Source organism: Coturnix japonica, chromosome 4 (genome assembly GCF_054131305.1).
Source record: "Coturnix japonica strain WE chromosome 4, WE-NBRP24, whole genome shotgun sequence".
Lineage (NCBI taxonomy): Eukaryota > Metazoa > Chordata > Aves > Galliformes > Phasianidae > Coturnix > Coturnix japonica.
Genome location: NC_140666.1, coordinates 42478368 through 42502698, shown reverse-complemented (window position 1 = coordinate 42502698; position 24331 = coordinate 42478368). Strand labels below are relative to the sequence as shown.

General features: G+C 40.5%; 1 protein-coding gene across 1 annotated transcript in view; it reads right to left on the bottom strand.

Annotated features, from left to right (window-relative positions):
* Positions 1 to 19235, bottom strand: part of DKK2 (dickkopf Wnt signaling pathway inhibitor 2) — a 40055-nt gene extending 20820 nt beyond the window's left edge. The window contains exon 1 of the mRNA XM_015861378.3: positions 18321 to 19235. Within this exon, the coding sequence (XP_015716864.2) occupies positions 18321 to 18578 (258 nt within the window). The 5' untranslated portion in view covers positions 18579 to 19235. The remainder of the gene's footprint in view (positions 1 to 18320) is intronic.
* Between the last annotated feature and the right edge of the window lie 5096 nt (positions 19236 to 24331).

The window sequence follows — 24331 nt, the reverse complement described above, 5'->3', positions numbered from 1 at the left end:
TTCCACATGACCAACCACCTCATTTTCCAGTGCATTCTTATGAGTCAGAAATAACACAACGGTATCGTTGAGAAAGAGCTAAACAAGCAAACTAGCATTTAAAGCCATGCTTTAAAATTTGGCATCAAAGCTAAGGAGTAGGACAAAGACAACATACATTTGGCACAGCACGTTCAAGGGGCATACAACTTTCAAAAAGCAGTTATTGAAGGCTGGCTGGTATCCCTAACTGTTCTGTACCACATCTGCCAAGATACACACTTGCGTGAGGAAATAGTTCATGCAGGTTTGGTCTGTGGCATTGTAGTTTGGGAACAACAGTAGTTAAAGGAAAATAAAATTATTTGCAGGGCTAGATTTTCTGTTTTTGGAAATTGGCAATCTCCCACTGATTTCCAAAGGCAAATGTCAAGTTACACCAAGTAGTCGGATTGTATTTCTTGCATAGCTGTAGGACAGCAACGTTACATTTATGATTACTGCAGTTATTTAGTTTGGAATGTCTTAATCAAAGTCAAAGCAGTTTCTGCACATTGAAGTCAGTTGAATTTGGACTAATTTCAGCAGATTTGGGGCTGGAGCATATGTACATTTAGCCATCATCGGTCTCACCTGTGTTAGCTTTCCTCCAAAACAGAAGGCAGCATGATGAGCTTCAGTTCTACAGAAATCACATCCTCTTTCAACAGCGCTCAGCAAACTCCTTTGTTGCTCCTGATTTTCCCCAATGTTTTAATGCAAAGTGAATCCCCTTTCTCTCAGAGGATATGCCGTAAGAAAATGACAAGGCGCCTGTTGCTTTGAAGACACTGCAGCAGGGAAACTGCCTTACAGAAGCAGGAAAAGCCACAAACCCAGGAGAGATGGCAAAAGACAGAAGTGTTAGGAGGGGTTAAGCAAATATATTAATTCAGTTTTTGGCATCACACTAACAACAACATTTTTTATCCTTAAAATTTACCTTTAGGATGAATAACAACTTTTTTGTTTTGTTTTTAAGGAACAGTGTGTTTGCAAAGAAGTCTCTGTCTTAATTAGTCTTTCTCCTTGAAATTGGCTTACTGGTGTAAGGGATTATGTTAAAACATCTAATCAAATCTATCTAGAATCAGCAAAGTTCTTAATCTAATACAGTAACCATTTCCCCACACTGATCACTCCAGCTAACCTGCATTCAGATACAGTAACAGAAATCCCTTTGGGCTTTTGAGGCACCAGTAAAATTTTCAACCAGAAGACAATTACAGAATTGTTATTACTGGTGATGACTGAACCATCAAAGTTTCACAGCTTTATCCTAGGGAAGGGTTTATCTCTAGCAGATGAAATCATCCTCATACTCATCTTGTGAACAGACTAAATTTAAACTTTGAGAAATGACGCATGCGAAAGTAGATTGATGCCATTTTCAAAGCAACTTGATTCAGAGTCATTCCAAACATCAAATTACTCTTCTAAAGGCATATAGAAAAAATTGCTATGTTTTTACCAGTAACAAGAAAGAATGCTAACTTTTTTTCGCACAGGGACCAAATGCTTGATATTCATGAGTCTCATTTTGCGCTCAGCTTTTGTTACCTTCAATGGATAATGTCTTTACCATCTTTCTTCAAAGAACAGAAATCTTCATTTTCAAAACCATACGTTGCCAAATGCATCTCTCATAAACTGTATCATTCTGAACTAGCTGGAGAAGGGTACAAATACAGGAACATACATATTACATGAGGGATAGAGTTCATGGTACTGTGATGTCAACAGTTTGCTGATAAACTCATTACTTTTGCCAGATTGCATTTCTCCATAAGCAGAACATGAGTACTTCATGGCAACATACTTTGTAGACAAACTGCATTGCCCTACATTTGACACAGTCGTTCACCCCTCTCAGTTTGTAAAATCTGGATCCAATTTTCAAATGAAAGATCACTTTGCCAAACATTTATTTTTACTGTGGAATTACTTTACCAATGTTTGGTGAATAGGCCCTTTTCAACCTTGGAGATTATTTATTTAGATTTTTTTCTTTTCAAAACGTTGGTGGAAAGTGTTCACTCAAGGGGCACCACATGCTTCTGATCTGATGGCTGACTGACTTCTGCTGCCTAAAAAGTACCTTGTCAGCAAGTACAAGTACAGACGGGAGGTTAAATGGTTGATACGTATCAAAATGAACCAGGAATCACAGCTCCAGCTTCAAAAGCCTGTCAGATAAATTGAGTTCCAGTCTTATTTGGAGTCCTGGGAACTTAGATTTCTATATGCTAAGGAGTTTGGAGAAACAAACTACAACACTGCAAAGAGATGGATGAGCAAGAACTTAACACTCCAGTGTGAAAGCTGAGAAGGATAAATGTAATGGCAACCTGCTGATAAAAGAGCAAATATATGTTCCCAAAGCTAATACTTCTTCTAGCTGCAATAAATTGCAATGAAGGAGAAGGTTTCTTAGAATCCATAAAAACAAAACTGTGAATACAGCACTTTTTTATTGTTGTTGTAGGATTAGAAATAAAAAAGCTTTTTATCCCAAGAATTTTTATGGGGAAGTGGAGCAGTCTCAATGAAATCTTGCTGTTTCCATTACATTTTTTTTTTTTTTTTTAATTTACTGTTTCTACTTAAGAATTAAATGCATTCACAGTGGACCTGCTTTGGCAGGGGGGCTGGATTTGATGTTCTCTGGATGTCCCTTCCAACCCCTACAATTCTGTGATTCAGTGAAAATGCAGGTGGAAGCATTGACTACTTCTGCTATAAGCTCAGGAGGAAGGGACTCTGCTGTCAAACATAGGTTTGCTGATTCTGTCTGTTGCAAACATGTCTTCAAACATAGCAGAAGGACTGAGCAAGAAAAAGATGATTAATTCTGAAGGCAAATGTAAATAAATTCACTGAGTTCAAAGAATTTATCATAGAGGCTTCCCACAAAACTACAAGATGTTTTTATGAAGTTTCTATAAACTATGAAGAGACTCAGCTCTACACATAATAATAATTAAAGAGGAAAGTATTTAGTCACAAGCAAAAAAAGCACTTCAGGAAGTAACAAAGGAAAGGCATTCCCAATCCAAAACCTTCATTCTGAGTGATCAGTATCATGAAAATCAGAACCCTCTTTGGAAGTGTTTACTTCCTTCCACTGACCAAATGGTAGCAAAATTGTTTGAAAAGTTTACCCCACTTGTGTGTGCTACATACTTTGTAAATCTGTCCTGAGCCTCTTCATCTATTTCATAGAATCATAGAATCACAAGGTTGCAAAGTACCTACAATACCATCCAGTCCAACAATCCTCCCATTACCATTGCTACCACAAGCCACTAAACCAGATCTCGTAGCTCCTCATCCAGACACCTCTTGAACACTGACAGGGATGGGGACTCCACCACCTCCCTGGGCAGCCATTCCAGTGCCTGACCACTCTCTGAGAGAAAAAGTTTTTCCTTATGTCTAATCTAAACCTCCTCTGGTACAACTTGAGGCCATTTCCTTGGGTCCTGTTTGTTGCCTGGAAGAAGAGGCCAAACCCTTCCTCATCACAGCCTCCCTTCAGGAAGTTGTAGAGTGCAATGAGGTCTCCCCTGAGCCTCCTCTTCTCCAGGCTAAACAATCCCAGTTCCCTGAACTGCTGCTCATTAGACTTCTGCTCCAGACCACTCACCAGTGTCCTTCTCTGGAGACATTCCAGGGTCTCGATGTCTTTCTTGTAGTGAGAAGCCCAAAACTGAACACAGTACTTGAGATGTGGCCTCACCAGTGCTGAGTACAGGTGGATGATTACCTCCATGATCCTGCTGGTCCCACTATTTCTTATACAGGCCAGGATGCCATTGGCCGTCTTGGTCACCTGGGCTTTTTTTTTTATTATTATTTATTTATTTATTTATTTATTCTTTCCCTATTTCCTTTTCATTACAGTCATGCTTTCCATTCATTGCAGTGACCTCCCTGGAATATTTATTGTGTAGCCCAGAAGTTGCTGAATGAAAAACCCACTCTGAAGTCCATGGAATTATTTACACTGACCTCAACGGACACTGTCCTGGACCCTCAAGCTCAGCAGCTCAGCACAGTATTTGCACATTGTAACTGAGGTGAATGAGGCAACATGAATGCTTACATTTAAACATACACACTTAAGTTATTTGATTAACTCATGATATTAAGTTCCTTATAGTTTGCCACTATGTTTAGTGCCTACCAGTGCAATTTCTCTTCTCTGCATTTATCTCATTTCTGTTTGAACTGTTCCTTATTGCTCCCTCAGCATCACAGGGCAATGAGCTATACCACGTAAAATAGTAGTTCAGGCTGTCTGATAATTGGCACATTGTCTGCTTTTGGTTCTTTTAGGAAAAGAACGAGGGATTGCTCCCCACTCACCTTTTCTATACCACTCCTATTTTCTCATGGGAATCTCTTTCCCAAACTGTGTGATGCATTCCATTTGTTTTTCCCTGCATCAAAGCAGTTCTGTTCTGATCACTCCCACATCTTCCCTCCCCCTTCTAATCTTGTCTTCTTTATAGTCTTGTTACAAAAATGCATGCAGTTACTCAAGATGAGCAGTACATTTTACTTAAAAGTAGTATAAAATGACCTTTTTTGGTTCTCAGTTCCTGATATTCTGTCTGGATTTTTTTTTTTCTTTTTCTGTCTCCCCTTGCTGCTGTTTTGTGATAGCTACAGTGACTCTAATTTAGAAATTATCACTGTACGTGCCAAACTATCGTTACGTGATTCATACATATTGCTGTATACCTACAGAAAGGGAATTTTACCCATGGTTTTATTTCCCAGATGCTCAGCATACTGGATTTTACTGCAACTCTTTGTGGTCCATGTCAGTTCTTACTGTTCTGGATATATTTCATTAAAAACTTATGTGCCTCACTAATTCAATTCTCCAGATAATTTCCAGCATCCAGATAAACTGAACAGCATCAGCCTCCAATGACTTCTACGAAACTTCACTTACATCCTCCCTGCATCGCAAGAACTGGCCATTTAGACCTGCTTGTTTTTTCCTGTCCCCTTATTGCTTATTAGATATTCTAATCTGTTTTGAAAGGTGTTATCCCTTGGCAATTCAGTTTCTTTAAAGCTTTTATACTAGAGCTGGAGCTCTGTTCACATGTATACTATAAGAGCACTGGTAAACTGCTTGCCAAAAACAGCATCATTTGAGCTTGACCTGTCATTAACCTGGTAAGAGACCTCTTTTGAAACATTAATCTTCACATTATCTTTACAAATATGATTAAACCTGAGTATTAAGAGAGCATTCTGGGAGGCAGACTGGAAGGAAGAGGGAAGCCTCAGCCTCACACATGTTTGCAGGACAGTGGAGCATTTGAGGTTTATTCTTCTGGAAAAAATTCAGGTGAAACATACTGTGAAAATCAACTTTGGAAGAAGTAAATGTTCACAAAATGTCTTCTCACAGATACAATTTACATTAATTTCCTGTCAATGTGGTCATTCTGGATAGGAGGGCCTCAATAGTAAAAGCAATGTGAAACATTACTAAGCTTTCCTTATCTACAAGCACAAAGATTTCAAAGTGAAACCAACAGTCCCAGGAGCAGCTGAGCTCCCTGTCTTGTGGTAACACAGACATGTTGTATGACCAACAGCATAGCAAGTCACCCTCAGGGCTGGTCCTATGTGGTTGTGCCACTTCAGCAGCATGGATCGTCCCCAGGGAAATTCAGCCCTCCACCACCTTTGGCTCTCCTACAAGCTTGTGTTAGAGGTAAAAACTCAGATTTAAGCAGTTAGAGGTAAAAACTCAAATTTAAGTGCTGCATCTCAAAAGACTTGCATGTCAGGGAAAAAACAAACAAACAAACACAAAAACAATGCACAGAAATTGAGACCAAGTATTGACCAGTAGAGAATACAATACAGCCAGAAATACAACCAGAAGGAGCACTGGAGGTTGAACCAGGGAAAGAGAGGAAATAAAATCCAGAAACAAAATGTCAGTGTCAGTTGTGCAATCTGTTTTCACAGAATCATCTAAATCTGAATTAGTGAATTCCACTTCAGTTTTTGCTCCTACCCACCACTACATTCACAGTATCTGGGAAATGAGTGAGGCGCGTCCCTGGAGAACAGCATGAGTCCGGTGCCTCCAAAAGGCCAAAGTCAATTTGTTCCTGTATCAGATGCATGCAACAGGGTAGGCATCCCAGCTGCACAACACATGATGTGTCGACTGCTTTACATAGGGTGGGTCAGGAAGAGGCTCATTAAGGAGAAACTCTACAGCTCTGCTTGCAACATCTTTGCATCCTCAACCAGTTTTACACCAAAGCCAAATTACACTGTTTTCAAAAAAGGGGTTATGCCTCATGGAGACAGAAATCTCAACAGAATGGTAAGGAGAACCACATCTAGTACATTAGATACACGTATGCCACTGATCTTTCATATCATTATTTCATTGTTGAGGGGAAAACATACATTTAACTTTTTATGTAGTAATATTTACAACAAAGCATTCCAATGACCGAATTCTGATTACCCTACATAGGTGATGACAGACACAGCTTCTCCCTGAGTACACTTTGCAGCGAGAGAGTCTCAGCCTAACCATTTCCTCTGTGTTGAATTTCCCTCCTGTCTGGAAAGGCCACAACCCCACTCCCTAGAGGCATACACAATTCTAATTCCCTCGAAAACAGTCAGTAGAATCAGGTACACAAATCCCCTTGAAATTCATCCTATTTGTAAACTAAGAGCTAACCTCTGAGAAGGCTTTCCACAGAAGTATGGCTCACTGCTTGGCTAAGATGGGCAATGACAGCACATTTTACAAAGACTTAAGTATTTGTGTGGCTTTTTTGGACAGTATGAGCTTGTTCCTGTGGCCACATTTATTTTTGGCGCATCTGCTGGGAAGCAGTGCTGGAGGGAAGCAAGTTACATCACTGCTGTGATTACTGAACAGTCCCCACTGTGGAACTTCCCCACAGTGGACCTGAAAGCTATTTCTGAATAACTGAAGGTACGTCATGTACTGTTACAGATGATAAACAGTTTAGTTTCACTTTCCCTATCCTTGACCCTTCCATTCTGACTCCTTCAGCTGTAAAACGAAACACATAATTACATGTGAGAAACTGTCAATCCCAGCAGGGTCAATGACAATTGCATTCCAGACCTGGAACTCCTACATCACTCTCATATCTGCTTTACAGTGAATGCATTGGCTTCTATTTATCCCAAATCTTTAAAGCAAAGCTAAAATTGTATTATCCTACTCTTGATCTGGTTCTATCAGACTAAGATTTTGTCGGTAACTCATTGAGGTAAGCACCTGAAACTAGATACCCCCTCCAGTACTGAACTGTACCTTGGCTAATCTGTCCTGTCTGTTGATACATGTGATACGTGCCTGTTACGAAAAATGAAAGACTTTTGGAGTACAAATCCCTGTTCCACAGACAATCTGCAGCCTATTTGCTATTCCTTTTTGGCTTTATTTTTAACAGGGCCTTAAAACATATTTTTCCTTAAAATGACAACATTCTTTTCTGCCCTCTTTGTTCGTGGGGCTTTGTGTGCTCATAAACAGTTTAAGAGTTCCCTTCACACCTGTGATGCACATGTGTGCCTGTAATAAAGGCTCTCTTATCTATCCTGCACTGATAAACTTAACAGCACAGTGTTTAAGAAAAAGCATTGTCCTTGTGACCACAATAAACAGAACTAAACCCAAACCTACAGCACTGATGTAAAGGTCTAAGCTAGGAGAGAACTTGACCCATGAAGCTCATTAAAAAATCTGTTCTCTCAGGTACCAGGGACGTCTTTAGTTTTGCACTCTGGCATTTAAACTCTCTGTAACCTGAGTTCATTGATACAATAGAAATCTCCACTTGTATTTCAAATGAACATCTGCCTATCAAGTGTCTCCATGCATTAAGGTCTTTAAAGATTTTACAAATATTTTTTAATGAAGCAATCCAAAGTTTGGATGGCTTTATTAAATCTAAGCAATGGGCCAGATACATGCTCCCCAGTTTGGCAAAATCAGGAGAGAAAATTAGTAAAAGCTAATCATGAAACTTTGACTTTCAAACTCGTTCTTCAAAGCAGCCTATCCTTTCTTCATCACTCCAGCAAGTCAATCCTCCTACACTATGACACCCAAAGATAAAAAAGTCTTATACATTTAGTAACCGTAATAGTGCTGCCTTTCAGCTTATGATGTGTCTACCACTGCTGTTTAGTCAATGCTTACACCAAGGTGTGTATAGATAAACAAACAGGTTAATAAAGCTGAACATTCCTCCATATGAGACCCTTATAAAATTTTCACCACTTAGCATATTTTATGTGTTTGTACTATACAAAAAATTAGAACCTCCTCTTTCTCACATATTCTAATCATTTCTGTAGAGAAATAAAGGGACAGAGTCTTTCTTATTTCTTCTCCTGGCTCCACTGTGGGAGGGGAGAGGATGTGGATAAGGTGAGAAGACCTGCAGCTCGTGACCATACATTAAATCTTGCTCAAAGATGCAAGGACACAGCTTGCATCCTCCCAAGGTTTTGCTGCATCCTTCCTCTGGCTCCCTGGACTCTGTGTTCCTTACTTGGAAAATTGTGCCAAAAAAGCCAACTAGCATAACCTGAACTATGCGAAAGCCATGCTACTGCTCAAAAGCAGCTCACTCAGAAAATGCCCCTGGAAACTCTTTTACATAGAGGGGAGTAGACTGGCATGCACTAAGACTTCCAAGCTGCAAATTCTCTTTTCAGCTGCCTTGTACCAGCTATGCACTGCTCCTGCTGTTCAAGCTCTGAGCTGAGGTCTAAAAGGGAAGAAATCCCCAAGCTGGCCTGACCACAGGACATTTTGGGATCTGCAAGACTGTCTCAGTCAAAGCACTGGCACAAAGTCTAAGAGAAATCACAGAGAAAAGCTTAATCTTCTGGTTAGACAACGCCACACACTATAATTTGATACTTAATAAATTCTTGTAGAGCTATAATACAAGTATTCACTTGGTCACTTATCCTTTTAGCAGTAAAAAACAACTGAGACTGAAGTTCAGTTGCAATGTGTTGCAGCTGCTGTGGTGAGGACCCCCTCAGATAGCAATTTCCAGAGGATTCTTCTTGTTAAAAAACCATTTCCTCAGTGAGGAATAGGGTGTCTGGAAGATAGCAATGGGGACAAAACTAAGCACAGAAGTTTACAAGCATTCCTGAAGAGCATTAAAACCCCCTGTATTTATTCAAATAATTACAAAAACATTTTAGGCAGTTAAGCAATATAGCCTCTCCACCAAAATACAGGCTTGTCAGCCTACCTTTGGGTGGGTGTTTTTCCTCATTGTCCCTAAAAAGACACACGAGGCAGCACCAGCACTTGGCTTGTATAGAAAGATGGATAGAAACCATCCATCCATATAGGAAGAGGAGGATGGAAACCTCCTGTTTCCCCTAGTCCTCCCACAGCTTCCAGCATTTCCATTCTTAAGCACTGATCCACAAGAGTTTCCCACCCCGAGATCTGGTTGAACTACTTTACTATGAGTAATACGTATTGCAAATTTAGTTTTCATGGGAGTAACAGGAACTGAGAAGGTCTGGAAGAACTTCAGCCTGTGACCTGCAGTGACCTGCAGTGTTTTGCTCACGCATTGCAGAGTGGTTGGTTTGGTAGGTCAGATAGCATCATTATTGCTTCCTGAAAGGGTGAAAAACTCATGTTTCAGAATTACAAGTCTGATACGTTTTTCAGACTATGCCAAAAGTGTGAAACTCCTGATGTCTTCACATGTACTTGACATCTCCCATCATCACAGACTATTGATGTGATTATCCCTCCCCACAGAGAGCAATACTGATGCTATGCTATTTATCTCTAGAAATACTGCCAGAATTATCATTGGGAAGCATACCAGCTGTGCTACCTTTGCTAGTCTGCCAGACGGTCACCCTGTACCGCAGATGACGTACAGCTTTTTCTCCCTTCCGGTTTCTCCCATTGTTGTTATCCCTTCACGTTACTCATTGTACACTCTCTCTTCCATGCAAATGTTGCGTGTTAACCATCAAATCACAATCTAAAACTCCTTCTTTGGTAAGGAATGTAACTGTTCTCCCCACCCCTAATGAGGAGATGGTAATTTCACAGCTCTTCTTCCCTTCCCTCCCCCGTGAAGAGCAACAGGGAGACAATGCATGAGAAAGAAGAAAAGTTCCCACCCTGAACTCCTATCAAAAAGACATAGGTGGCTCATGGGTGTACCCTGTGCAGCCTAATGCCCAAATGTAGAGAAGGAGATAAAAGTTTATTTTTATCATAGAAAACAAGAGGGTGTCCTAAGCAAGTTCAGAGTGAACCAGAAGGGTGGAAGGTTCTGCTCTTTTGCTGTCAGCCCAAAAAAGAAGAAACAAACACACAAGAAAGGCAAGTCTGTGCTAGCTGTGCCAGCTTAGGTCAACAGAACATTTAGCTGTTTTTAACATGCTACTGAAGACACACTGAGGAGACAAAATACATACCAAGCCCAAAGCTCCCTAACACTATCTTTTGCTTGCGGCTCTACATCATGCTGGACAGAGGTTTCCTGCTTTAAATCTATAATCTGTAAGAACTTGCCCTGAACAGAGATCACATACCCTGCCTGTGACAGTGGAGTTGGGACTTGATGATCCTTGAGGTCCCCTTCCAACCCAAGCTATTCAATGATTCCATGATATGAGCAACAGTACTGCTGCGTTATACTTCACATGAACAAACCCACAGTAAGAAAATCACAGAAAGTGCTGGTGCCCACCAGAAAATCTAATAATCATAGGAGCAGATGGAGTCTTGATTAGAACTTGGAGCATCAGAAAGCCCCCAGAAGCAGCTTTTATTTGCAACTTCAGGAAATAACCTTAGCTATTTGAGATGGGAGCCTAGCATGAATTAAAATTGAATTGACTTAGATATCTATAAGCTGACTTGAATATGTGACACTGACCACTTGGATCATTGTGGTGTCCTCTGTGAAACAATTAAGTTCTGCTGTGAGAGAAGAAAACAACCAACAAAAACAACAAAAACAACCCCCACCAAACTAAAAGGAGGGGATGAAAGAACACGAAAGCAAAAAGATTAAGTACAAGACGGCAGCACATCTGCCACTACGCTTTTTTTTTTTTATGTACAGATTAAATCTTTCTGATGCTTCTGAAAATGAATTAAAGTCAGTTAACTCCAAATAAATTAGTTACACTAGTTTCTTTGTGGTTAGTGGCTTTACAAATGACTCTCTCTCTCTCTCTCTCCCCATCCAGAACCCTCTTAATGCCAAAAGACTGAACTTCAGCATCTCTAGAGGCTGTCCTGAAGATTTTCACCATTTTGTGTAGGAACATACAATAAAGCACATCCAAAACTACCCTGTTCCATGAAGAAGAAAAAAAAAAAAGAAAGAAAAAAAAAAAGGGGGGGGGGAGAATAAAGGAATATTTTTTTTTCTCATGAGAAACATTACTTTTGGTGTAATTTCTCTTTCTAGTTAAGGTTGAGATTCCAAGAATAAACATTTGCCACAGGAACGTCGGCCCATTCTGTTTGCAGTTCCTTCTAACAGATCCCATTTTTGTCGTTTAAGACTTGCAGAAAGAGATCGCACTGACAGCAAGTCAATGCTTCCCCCCATGAGAGCTGCCAAAACGTGCAGAACTGAGCCCTGTCCTCTCGCTCCCTGGCCTGATGAGTTCACCTTAAGAGTCATGCACAGCCTGGTTCACACTTACATGATGCACAGAGAATGAGGCAGAGGGCTTGCATAGTGAAGCAACACCTCATTCCCGAGCATGTGCAGAGCAGTCCACCTTCGCTTACTGCTAAAATCACTAAAGCAGTGCCATTTGCACTGCATATGTGCAACATGCATGTCTCCAAGATTCATTACTGTGCATATGAAAATTCAATCATATCAAAGCTTAGCTTTAAGAAAGTCCCAAGGGACTGAACCATGTGCTTATGTACTTTGAGGGGGGAAAAAACAACCCGTAAGTTTTTTTCTTTTTTTTCTTTTTCTTCTTTGGTAGCGTTGCCCCAGTCATTGTTTTGTTTTGTTTTGTTTTTAATGTAAGAACAAAATAGCTGCTGAATGAGTGAACTCCACTTTCCTGCTGTGTGTTTATATTCATCCATTTCATAAATCGAGTTCTGTTTCTGTACAAACACCAGCATATAAATCATAGATGGATTTAAGATTCAGTCTTGAGAAAACTAGCTTTAATAAATAAAACTAATTACTTTATTTGAAAACTGCTGTGATTTCATCATTTAGCACAACAACATGTATACTTTCATGCTCTCTCTCTACTTTTTGTGGCTCTTTTGACTATTCTGCAATTTGGAAATCCAACACATTCACCTATTTTCATTACAACTTGAAAATCGCTTCTTTTGTGATGTTATTTGTGAAAGTAAATCATTATATAATTCAATCAAAAAGGGAATCACTGTACTGAAGGAAAGTGATGGTTTGGGTCTGTATATCTTACACTTGATCAAAAGAGAAAAGACAAATGTCTAAGTTCTCTAAAATACATTTTCAAGCAAAGTTCATTAAAAAATATATACAAAATGAAGCTGCTCTTCCTGGTTTTTGTATAGGCCCTTCACATCCATGGATGTGAATTTCATAGAAGCTGGTTTTAACCTAGAGATTCCAGGAACGTAATGTAAGTCATAGTTGAAAGAAGGATTTTCAAAGTGTCACCCTCAGTTACCTAAAGCACAATCAAAATGCACATGGAGCTTTACTAGTGGCAACACTGTAGGGAGGCAGTCCCTGCTTTTCTTCCTCATTCCAAAACATCACACAAACCTTGACTTCTTGGACCTGCTACCAACATCTGGTGGCTGCCATGCAGACCCTGTCAGTACCATGCACTAACAGGCCAAGGGGAGGCATGCTGCTGGCTGTGACTTCCAGCCCAGGTGGGGCTGGCACCTCTGCTTTGAAGGTGTTTTGAAAATCAACATTTTTATGTATATAATAAAAGGGTTTTCTGGGTATGGTCTAACAAGAACTACTGAACTGATAAGGAGAGCCATGCAACCAAACTGGAACTTCATGGGGCTCCTTCGTGGTGTTAAATTCCTCTGAAATGGCATGTCCAGAGTGAAGCACTTGTAAGTACAACTGTGGAAGGTAAGACTCAGCTGACAAGCCATGAGATACAAAGTGCTTGCAAGACACAAACAGTGTTGAGATACTTAAAGAGAAAATTAAGCTTGTGCTACACTGGCATCTGCAAAGCATCAGTTAATCAAACATAGTGTGTTAATCAGAGTCATTTTTCTGAGGGAAAAATGTAGCCCAGCTTCATCATCTTTTGGGTTGTCCTCAGACTCTGACAGACTTTCCAGACAGAAACCAAATTTTCTTAAGTATTTGTACACCAGGCAGCACATCAGAACCCAAGAAATTTTCTAGGCGCTACTGCAACATTAATAGGAAGTCGTGCTAGAAAAGCCACTTTATATGAGCTTTTTCTCTGTATTAAGAAGTCAAATAATAATAACAAATTAAAGTGGGCACCAAAGCATAACCCGGGAAGGAGCTAATACTCCGCATCCCATTTTTGCAATCAAGAGAAAAGCCACTCAACTATTTAGCAAGACTGCTGCCAGTAAGCCAGTGTCTCCCAGATTCCACACAGAAGAGCAAAGAATACATTCTCTAGTGACCTCTGCAGATTTAGCAATCCTGTGCTTTTTGGGTTTGGGGCTTTTTCATGTTGGTTTTTTTGTTGGTTTTTTTTTTTTTCTTTTCATTTTTGGACTGTTACTGGATGCAACTTCTAGGTATTGTAATCAATTTATTTTTAATTCAATGGAGAAATAATTCATACTGTCTTGGTTGTTAGCTATTCAAGATATTGTGGTTGCATTTTTGGTGTCTTTGGTACATTCTGTTGTAACATTCTCAGCGCACTGAAGTCAATTACTAAATTTCATGCTGTTTTACTTGCTACAAAGCACCATCCAAGCATTTTCTAGCAAGTCCTTGTGGGTAACTACATCCTGTTTAAGAAGCGCATGCATGTCCATGTTATGACAGAGATGAGGTCAGTGTCAGTGTAGCCATTTTGATCAGGCAAAAAAGCCTTTTTGCTTTGGTTTCTGTGGGTTTAAACCTCCTAACAAAAGAATAAAAAATAAAAATAAAATCAAATAAACTAAACCAAGCACATCTGAAACACAAAGATTTCGCTGGTGTCTGCCCACCATGCCTCTGTAGCATCATAACTCGTCCCAGCTTTTCTCTCCTTTCTCTCTGTTCCAGACCTCATCCTCTCTCACCCACCCTGCAGAGATACTCCTCTCCTTTCCTGGCTGTCCCACTTCTTCCCTCACTGCTGCTGCTCTCACTGTGCATGTGGGGAAGTGCAAGAGCCTGTCCTGATAAGAGGCACAAACCCAACAAGATATGTAGTGGTGGGGGAAATGGGAGACGCGACCTGTCAGGGAGAGAAATGAAAGAACAGCTTTCACTTAGGGCTTAGGAAAGGTGGAGGGTCATGGAACCTACAGCTTGAAGAAGGGAAATGACTGGAAATGGAGCTTGGTAGCTCTCAGCCAAGCACATCATTGCGCTGGAGGCAGAAACAACAATGCCGATGTACGGAGAAGGAGAGAAGGAATACAACCCAGCGTGAAGAAATCTGAAATGTGGTGAACTGAAATTGCTACAGTGCTACCATAAAGAAATCTATGGACAGTTACGACTTGCAGTCCCAGCTGTGATACACAGGCACTTCCCTTTCAGGTTGTGTCACTGTAGCAGAACGATGACACAGTAAAGCTTTCCCTAGTAGTGTAGTGGAAGCTGTATCTAACAAGAAGAAAAATTAATGCTGCCAATCCAGCCTCTTTTATTTATGGCTCTATTCACCGCATTTTATTTGTTGAGAGAGACCGTGTATCCAACATATCCATGGCAACTTTCTAGAAGTGGCTAACTACCAAAATGTTGGCTGCTCCCAAAAGTCATTCCTCTAAATCAAGTTATGAAAGGAAACTGGTGGCAGACAGCATACAGAACTGAGTCCTCTGAAACATAACAGTCTCACATGCACTTCACACTCCTATTTCTGAGTGTACTTTTCTCTTGTGCAAATGCTGTAGACACCTTGTGATTTTCTGTGAAAATCTGAAAACATTAACAGTCTGCAGAAAGGGGAAAACAGGAGTGAAAATGAAGAACAGTGAAGACAGTGAAATCTCACCAATTTAGCATGTCAGTACTCCTTATTCTCTACTGATCCAAGGCAGTAAAGGAAATGAGAGCAGAAAATAAATAATATTCCTTAGAAAGACATAAAAAGACAAGTAATAGTAAGATCCACATTTGCCCTCCCAGTCTCTCCAGCAAGCCAAATCAGCTTACTTTGTTCACACAACTAATTTCTTTAATTTGAACTGGAACTTTGCCTGACAATGAAGCACAGGATCTTCCTTTTCTGGGTAGCTGCACTGTAACCACCAGCTGAAATACATCAACACTCCAGATAAGCCATGAACTATTGTATCTGTTGATTTATAGCTGATTAAAGACTCCCAAGTTGCTCCTATTCCTGAGAATTAATGTATTAAAGAAACCCTCTGCAAGCATGTCAGTCTACCAAGCTAGATAAGCAAATAGGTTGCTGGCTGGTGGTGCTCCCAGCAGTTTTGGTGGCAGTCCTCCAATTTCCACTGCAGGTTTCAGCAGAGAGCTTACTGCACACCTCAGAAGCCCTTGCAAAATCTGTTAATTTAATATTCATAACCCTAATCTTTAATAAAATTATTTGCTAGTTGTACAAATTACTCAGTTCACATTACCAAGAGATGAAAGGTACTTCCATATTCAACATACTATAAATTCCATTAACACAAAGGATTGTTTCAGAAAGAAAGGCATACGCATTTCTTCTATCCTTTTGGCAAACGGCACACAAAATTTCAACGCAAAGTCCCATAACCTAAACAAATCAATAACTAACCTAATAAGAGGGTAATTTGCAGAAATTATTACAATGTCATGCCTTAATTAGTTGAAACCATGTGTCACACCACTGTAAAGAATGCAGCGGCTTACCAACCCGACAACTAGAAGCAACGCCAACAATCAAGTCTTGTAGCAAGAGTAGCTTTTTTTTTTTTTTTCTCCTTCTACAGCAATTCTGTGTTAATTGCTTTGCTTCACAGTGGAGGGTCAGAAATAATACCTCCAATTACTTCTAGTAAATCTAAGTAATTTTCATGATGTACAGCATATGAGAGCACACGGATCCTGGGAACAATCCCAGGTAGAGAGAGAAGAATCGGGATCAACAGCCCTGACAGGAGTTGAGGCTTCACACCCTGGGGAGCTGCAGCCACTGATCCTGTGTGGTTGCTTGGGAAAGAAGAGCGCAGATAGGCTTCCTCAGGTAAACTCATGGCAAGTGCTACATACAGGATGTCTTAACGTGTGTACCACCTCTTCCAGGATTACATACACTTACAATGCTTTCTCTGGCTTGAAGTACACCCTGAGAGTTTGTGCCAGTAATCTACGGCAAACAGTCGATGTTTACAAAGGCAAACCTTGCAAATATAACTTGTGGTCTGTGCACCTGGTTTTCCAGAAGCTAGGTAAATTACACCCAGTAATCCTCGTTGCTGCAATAAATACGCACTCAAGAAATAAGGATGGTGTACGCAGAGAAAGATGGCAAGACTTCAGCAAAAGGCAAAATTACCTATTGTAAGCGGGTTGCACAGAACAGCCCCACAAGGACCTGCACTGAAACACAAGACAGGTAACGCTCAGTGGAAAAATGGCCCTGTACACTGACTTTTGGTGAATACAAACAAAAGAAAAAACAAGGTAAACGTAAAAGAAAGCATACCACGCTCCTGTATTTCCTCAAGGTGATTTAGCATGATATTTATTACAACGTGCACAAGGGAAGAGCACAGTACTTCAGTAATATGAAACTTGAGCACAGCGTCCGTTACTAAACTTTGCTCAGAAGTAAGGAAAAGCAACCAAATTCTGGGTGAATTATAAAATGGCTAGGGAAAAGAAAGCTCAGAGTAGTTTAAAAACAAATTTACCACGTACGAAAACAAAAACTACCATCATTATTATTAGTATGCCTGCACACAGAACCAAATGATAAATATAATTCTTAGGAAGCTGATATGAAATGTTGCAAATTCAGTGGGTCATCTGAATTTGCAGCTTCTCTGCTGTTTTAAGGAAAATGTAGGCAAGAGAGAGACCCTTCAGGCACTAAGTATTTTGCCTTTTTAGTGCTGAATGCTGGCAGCTTTCTTGCTGCTGCACTGTTTGTTGCTTATGAAAAGCAGCTGTATTTTGAGGTACTAATAATACCCAATAGTATAAAAACTTTATTTTCTGAAGAAGTCTAACTCCTTCAACACCAGAAATGAGTAACATTCATACCATCCAAGCTGAGGCTTGATGGAAGAGAACTAGAGGATCAATAAGGATCAAAAGCTTAAAATACTGTTTTCTAGTTTATCAGAAATAAAGAACGCTTTCTATCAGGCTCTCCAATTTCAAGGACGAAAGAGACTGCATAATTCACAACTAAGTCTGACTTTGGTTTTGCTTTTTTTCCCCATATAGTTGCTATAACCTTTTCTTTTTCCCTTACACTCAAACATCATATTCAAGACTGTAACTCACCACCTATCCCAACTGGTTATAGCCAAACACAACTTCTGCAACCAGTGCAGTGTATACTGGACAAGAAACCTACAATTTATTCTCTATCATATTAAGCAAATGAACATGCAAGTCATGCCATTGGAGTAGGATGCCCGTTCCTTCTCACCATAGGGAAAGATATCAGAGCTTAACTTGCTAGGCAAGATTTTACAGAGCAAAATTGCTTCACCACTAGAACCATCTTTTCACCTTATATTCAGATTTTCCTCAACTATTTGAAATTCTGCTCATTTATTGTCTCAGAGTTAACAAGAAGTTTCTTCCTTTACTTCCATGCGTAGGAAGACAAAGAGATACTGAAGAATATTTTCATTGGATTACTCTTTCTTTCATCAGTTATTGATTCTACTGATAACAATTAAAGATTTTAAGACCTCTCAATGACTATTCTCACTCCTAACACCTATTTTTACATTATCTTGTCCCAGACAACCCTGAAAAAGTTAATTAATGCAACACAGTAAAGCTTTGGTAGCAACATGAAAGGGAGACTAGCAGTTCTTCGCATATAGCACGCAGACGGACAGACACTCAAGCAATGAAGTAATGTCCTACCTCTCCTTGCCGGTGATAGTGCTTGGGAGGTTTTCTCATCTGCTCTAGCATTTTCCCCTTCTTACTGCTAGCAAGCTTCAGTCCCTGGTGGATGCCTGCGGATCTGTTGGTTGCCTGAGTTGGAGCCTCCCCCATCAGGGTGGACTTGATGGAGTTCACCTTGGAGCTGGAGCTGTCTAGCTGGGAGCTCTCCACGATCAGGACCGCGGCTAGTAAGAGGAGACAGCAGGAGCACTTATTCCACATCAGCACGACCATCTCCCCTCCCCCCAGATGGCTTTTTTTTTCTTTTGATTCTGATATATATTTTTTTCTTTTTTAAGGAAAAGTAAAAGAAAAGAGAAGGGGGGAAAAAAGGTTTGGAAAAAGTATCTCCCAATGTTGTTAATAAGGGAGTGGATTTCGATGCCCCACACACGAGGAGCTGCTGTTCTGAGAGAGTCGGGAGAAAAATAATAAAAAAAAAAAGAATTCCCTAGGAAAAACAAGAACGTGTCAAGTCTATAGGCACTGAGCAACTAAGCGGGTCTGTGAAGTGGTGGCTTTTTCCTCCGGGTTCTTGAGAAGTCCAAGTAATTCTCTAGTAACTGAGAGCAACAGGCTGCAAGGCAATGCAGCCGGGCAGCTGCCGCCGGCACAGTCCCCAGCACGTTTGTTCGGCTCCAGAGGAAGGGCGGTGAGCAAGTTACTTCCCCCACTCCTCCTCTCCTGCCGCATAAGCCAGCAGAGAGGAAACTCAAACCAGATCCAATCCAAGCAGCACCGGCAAAAGCTGGGCTTCGTTTTCTTTCACTCTCTCTCTCCCCCTTCTCTTTACTTTTTATTCCCCTCCTCCTTTTTTCTGTCTTTTGCCCCAGCCCATGCAGCCAGCGGGAGCGAAAGCACCATGTCTCCTCCTCCTCCTCTTCCTCCTCCTCCTCCTGCTGCTCCTCCAGCCCACCCGTGGCAGAGCCATGAGGCTGGGGGCAGACGCTGGTAGGCACTCAAGCTGCCCAGTGATAGCCTTGCACCTATGGGCAAATCCAGCAGCTGCTCACTGGCTTTTGTTGTTGCTTTTCCCCTTCTGGACTCCACAAGGCAGCCTGCTTGTGTCAAGGTACTCCAGCCCCCCCATAGTGCTTGCTGGGTCAGAGAGTGAGTTAAGATTTGAGAATTAAAATTTTTTCCTATACTCAGCTTCATATAAGGGGTAAGGAACAAAAACCTAGGTAAAATAACTCCTGATGACATTTGCAAAGAAATGTTTCAAGAAGACCAGAAAGCAGTTTGCAGTCTTCTAAGACAGTGATAAAAGCCAGTCCTTTTTGACTGCTTTTGACTTGACTATTGCCTCTAAGCCCTCACCCCTTGTAAGCTCCAAAGCCAGTGCAAGCAGCTAGCAGAATGGCAGGAAAGGCACCAGCAGTTTTCTTGGAAGTTGACAGCAATCCACACACATACAAATCTGTAAAAGCCAGAGAAACAGGCAACTTGGACATATATGAGCAGTGTATGCATCCATGTGCACAGGTAGCTTCATGAAAGGGAGCAAGCCACTCACCCACCTGTTCACACAGGCCCAAGCTGAGATGGGGAAACATAAACCAGTGACAGCTCCCTGATTTCTAATAAGAAGTCAATCCTGAATTTCCTCTTCCTATTATCACTGGCTGACATAGTCACGTTTTGTATTCTTGCTGGGAATAACACAAGTTACAATTCACATCTCTTCATCATGTTCTCCACATAAGTCACAACGGAGGCTTAGCGCTAATCTGCCCTGCTTCATATACGGTACCAAATTAATATAACACCTGCAGGCTTTGCTTCATTGGGTGCTGTAAGACCACATGTTGTATCAGTGCTTTGGCTGTGATATGTACCTCTTTAAAAGAAAGAAAGAAAGAAATCTGCCTGTGCTGCTTTTACAGAGGAAGCAACAGAAATTTATAAGTCAGCAATGGAGCACTGACCACCAAAGTCGCCTTGAATAAGGGAGGATTACAAAAAAGGCAAAATAAGCTGATGAGACATACAATGAGAATCCATGACAATAAGCAACACAATATGATGACCTCATGCAAGTATCATTTAGCTCTTCTTGAAATACATGGACATGTGTGGTACTGAAAAGAGGCACGTAGCATGTAAAAGGGCCAGACTGTAAGCAGATTGTGTCTGAAATTAGATATCTATTAGATATCTATTAGTAACATATTTTAATTTTATTACATAATAAATATAAGAGGCAAGTTGCATTCAAACTTCCTTGAAATAAATAAGGGAGTCCCAGTAAGTTCACATCCTTTAGAAATGTGAAGACAATAAGGAAGGAAGCTCATAGCTTTTCAGACATTCAAATACAGATACCCAAACTTATTTTTTTTTTAATCTCTCCAGATTCAGCTAAACATGAAGTTACTCAGCCAGCTGGATTCAAATGAGTTTCAAGATATTAATTTAAATTTAGTGGGTATCCTTCCAACAGGGCAATATCTATCTTGCAACTTGCTACTCTGACGGGAAGACAGCTTGCAGCATCTTTGAAGAAACAAAGAACAGCCTTGGCTTTGCTGTACCAACAGACTGAATCCTGGGTCCAGAGGCAGCAGCAACCCACCTCACTGCAAGGCATCTGCTGAGCAACAAACAGCTCAAGCAGAAGGCTGAGGACTCTAAACCTATGTTTTCAAACTGGTCAAATGCAGACTCTCAAACTTCATTGTGGATTTCCTGTGCTCCTCATTGCAGCAGTTCTTGTGTTTTTTAAAGACATAGGACTACCTCACAGCATCAACTCAAAACAAAAACAAAAAAATCCAACAAAAAAAAGGTACAGAGGCAAAAATACCAAGAAGTATCTGCAGTTTTCAGATGTATGGAGGCACAACAATCTAGAATTTCAAAAGCAGAAGCAACTTCTAAAGCACATAAGTACCATGCAGGATGTACCAGAGGAACCAACTACAAAACCTCATACCTTTAACAATATGAAATGCACAGTGCAGAGGCTGATTTACTGCTGGAGATCAGTCAGAAAGAGAGGCTGCCATCAAATCCTCCACTAAGTTTGAGTGGCCAGTTTGGAGCAGCTAAAGATCATGTATTTGTGTGTGTGGTTGGTTGCTGTGGTATAACCTGGCAGGTGACTCAGCACCACGCAGCTGTTCTCTCACTCTCTCTCTTCCCCCAAGTGGGATGGGGGAGAGAATTGTAAACAAACAAACAAAAACACACACAAAAAATTATAAGTTTTGGGTTGAGATAAAACTATTTGCTAAGACTTACTGTTTCCTGAGAGAAAAGGAAAAGGATAATAATTATGACGAATACATGAGTGTATATAACAAGTGATGCACAAGCAATTGCTCACTACCCCTCAATTGATGCCCAGCTTGCCCCCCAAGCAGTGAGAGAGGGCAAGATGAACCCTTCAAATCTTCTTTCTCATGATGTCATCTGGTGTGGAATTATCCCTTCAGTCAGTTTAAGTCAGCTGTCCTGATTCTGTTCCCTCCCAGTTCCTTGGGCCCTTTCGTGAGAATGGCATTGGCTATGTACAACACTGCTTAGCAGCAGCTATAAACATCAGTGTGTTATCAACACTGTTTTTCTCCCAGAATCAAAACATAGCATCATACCAGACCATACCAGAAGCAAAAACTCCATTCCATCTGAAACAAAGATATTGAGTAAATGCTTGTAAGCAATATAATCTTTTGCTCGAATCCACGTCTAGCAGCAAACTGTACAGAACAATGGAGGAATCATTACTCTGAAAATGATACTCAGTGCCAAATGCTATGTAACATACAAGATGGTCACTAGAAATCTCCCATCTGGTACTGCATTACAGAGAGCAAGCCTGCTTTGAATATTGCCTATACAATCATGAAGCTTCGTGGGTTTGTGGGTAACAAGAAACCACCATCTCAGCACCTCTCAGCCAGATTTGCATGCTTACAGCCACCAAACACACAATGCACCCACAGGAGAGGCCAGGTCCACCCCAAAGGAATGCAGGTGTCTGGCTGGCATGAGCCATCCTCCTGAGGTGGTACCTCCAGTGCCTGGAATCCATTAACACAAACATTCATTAATCACCAATGAACATCCAGCTGCAGATATTGAGAACTACCTCACTGAGGCACAGTACTGATTAAATTAACAATTACAGCTAGTTGTTAAAATGCATTTCAATATGCAGTTATGCATTTATACTTCTCTAAGGCTAAATTAACATACATTTTATAAAAAAAAGTAGGCTTTTCTTTTGTCTTGTTTGCATCCTTAAAGAGGAGAAACACAACAGAGTGAACTTCGCATTTGGATCCAAAACAGGCATTCATACCCTGAATAAAAATTGGAGGACTAAGTGTTCCAAACATACATTTCTGCTTTACATATGATTTGGTGTTTCTTTTAATTACACTTACTTAGAAATTTAATGGAAAAAATTGAGCGCCCTTAAACAAACAAAGATTTTCATAGAATTTTTCCAGTCTCATTACTAACTCTTGCCAAAATCAAGAGGCCAATGAAGTATTTCAGTGTGCTGATATTTTCATTGAGAATTATTAACATTTTAACTGCTTTTTCTACCAACTAATTTTTCTGTATGGAGTCGTGTCTCCCTTTTCATTTTATTTTATTTTTTTTGCCAGGAAGTTCAATTGGATTCTTTCTTCTTTTTTTCCTTTTTCATTTTTTTGGGATGCAGATGATGGAATTTGATGGAAAAGCATGGAAAAGAAGACAAATATTTTCTCTTCTTTTCTCACCCAGATGCCGCCCCGCTTGAATTTCTTTTCACCTTTTGCCTCTGAAACTATTTTTAAGATGAATTGTTTTGAAAATGCAGTCTAGAAGAAGTGAAGATAAAAGCAAGAATTAATGGAACATAAGAAATTAATATATTAAATTCAAGGAAGAAAATTCAATACAATAAAATGGAGAGATCTTTCACTAGACCTCCTTCAAAGCCAAAATAGTACGTTACAAAAGCAAACTATGACAGGCCAGATTATAATCCTGTATATTTTAAAGCAACTACATTTTAGGCCCCTTGACTTCAATTGAACTGTTTTTGATTCATACCAGCTTTAGTTCAGACTAACGTCCTATGTTTTCCTTTCTCTTAAATAAACAAAATTACCTGTTCTTCAAATTAAATCTGTTTTTAATTCTATTTAAAGCATTTTGGGATACTTCTTGAATGAAGGACATTCTGTAACATAGAGGTGTATTGTTTTTTTTGTTATTATTATTTTTTTGTTTCACCAGCTGCACTGAATTTCCATTGCCCCTTACAGCAACTCTCACAGCTTGGCTGTGGCCACATTTCCCTTAGCTCTGCCCCTGGGGCCTACTCTGCGCTTTATTTAATTTCTTACTAAAAATATGCAATCAAGACAATCAAGTGATAGCTAGTTTTTCTAAGACTGCAGCTCAATAGTATATTTTATTCTAAAAAGCTCATATAAGGAGTTCCTTCCTCTCCCCTGTGCTCCATCTCTCTGGGCTTGCCTCTGTTTCTTCACCACCTTTGTATTCAGCCCAAATCAAACCCCACCATGCAACTCTTTCCTTCCATGGGGAAGGCTTTACACTGGGGTATGGAGCCAGGAGAATGCTGGCACTGGGTGTCAAATGGGGACAAATGACAAGAGGAGCCCTTTTCCACCAAATCCTTCATGTCCTGGGACTGTATCCCCAGCAAAGCTCCCAGAGGATGTGTTGGGGTGTGCAGTTCCCGAAAGAACAACAGATGGGTGCCAGCTTCAGAAATCCACAGTATAGCAGTCTATGGCGACCACAAAACCCTTCTCTGCAGGTGGTATTTCCATATTAGCAGCAGGGGAACCATTCTTTAGAGTTAAATCTGTGTTCCCACCAGCATTTCAGAGAGCAAGACATATGAGGAGCTGCTGAGGTCCGTTGGTTTGTGCAGTCCAGAGAAGAGAAGGCTGAAGAAGTCCTCATGATGGTTGCAGCTTCTCACAGGGGACAGCAACAGTACCCAAGAGAATGGC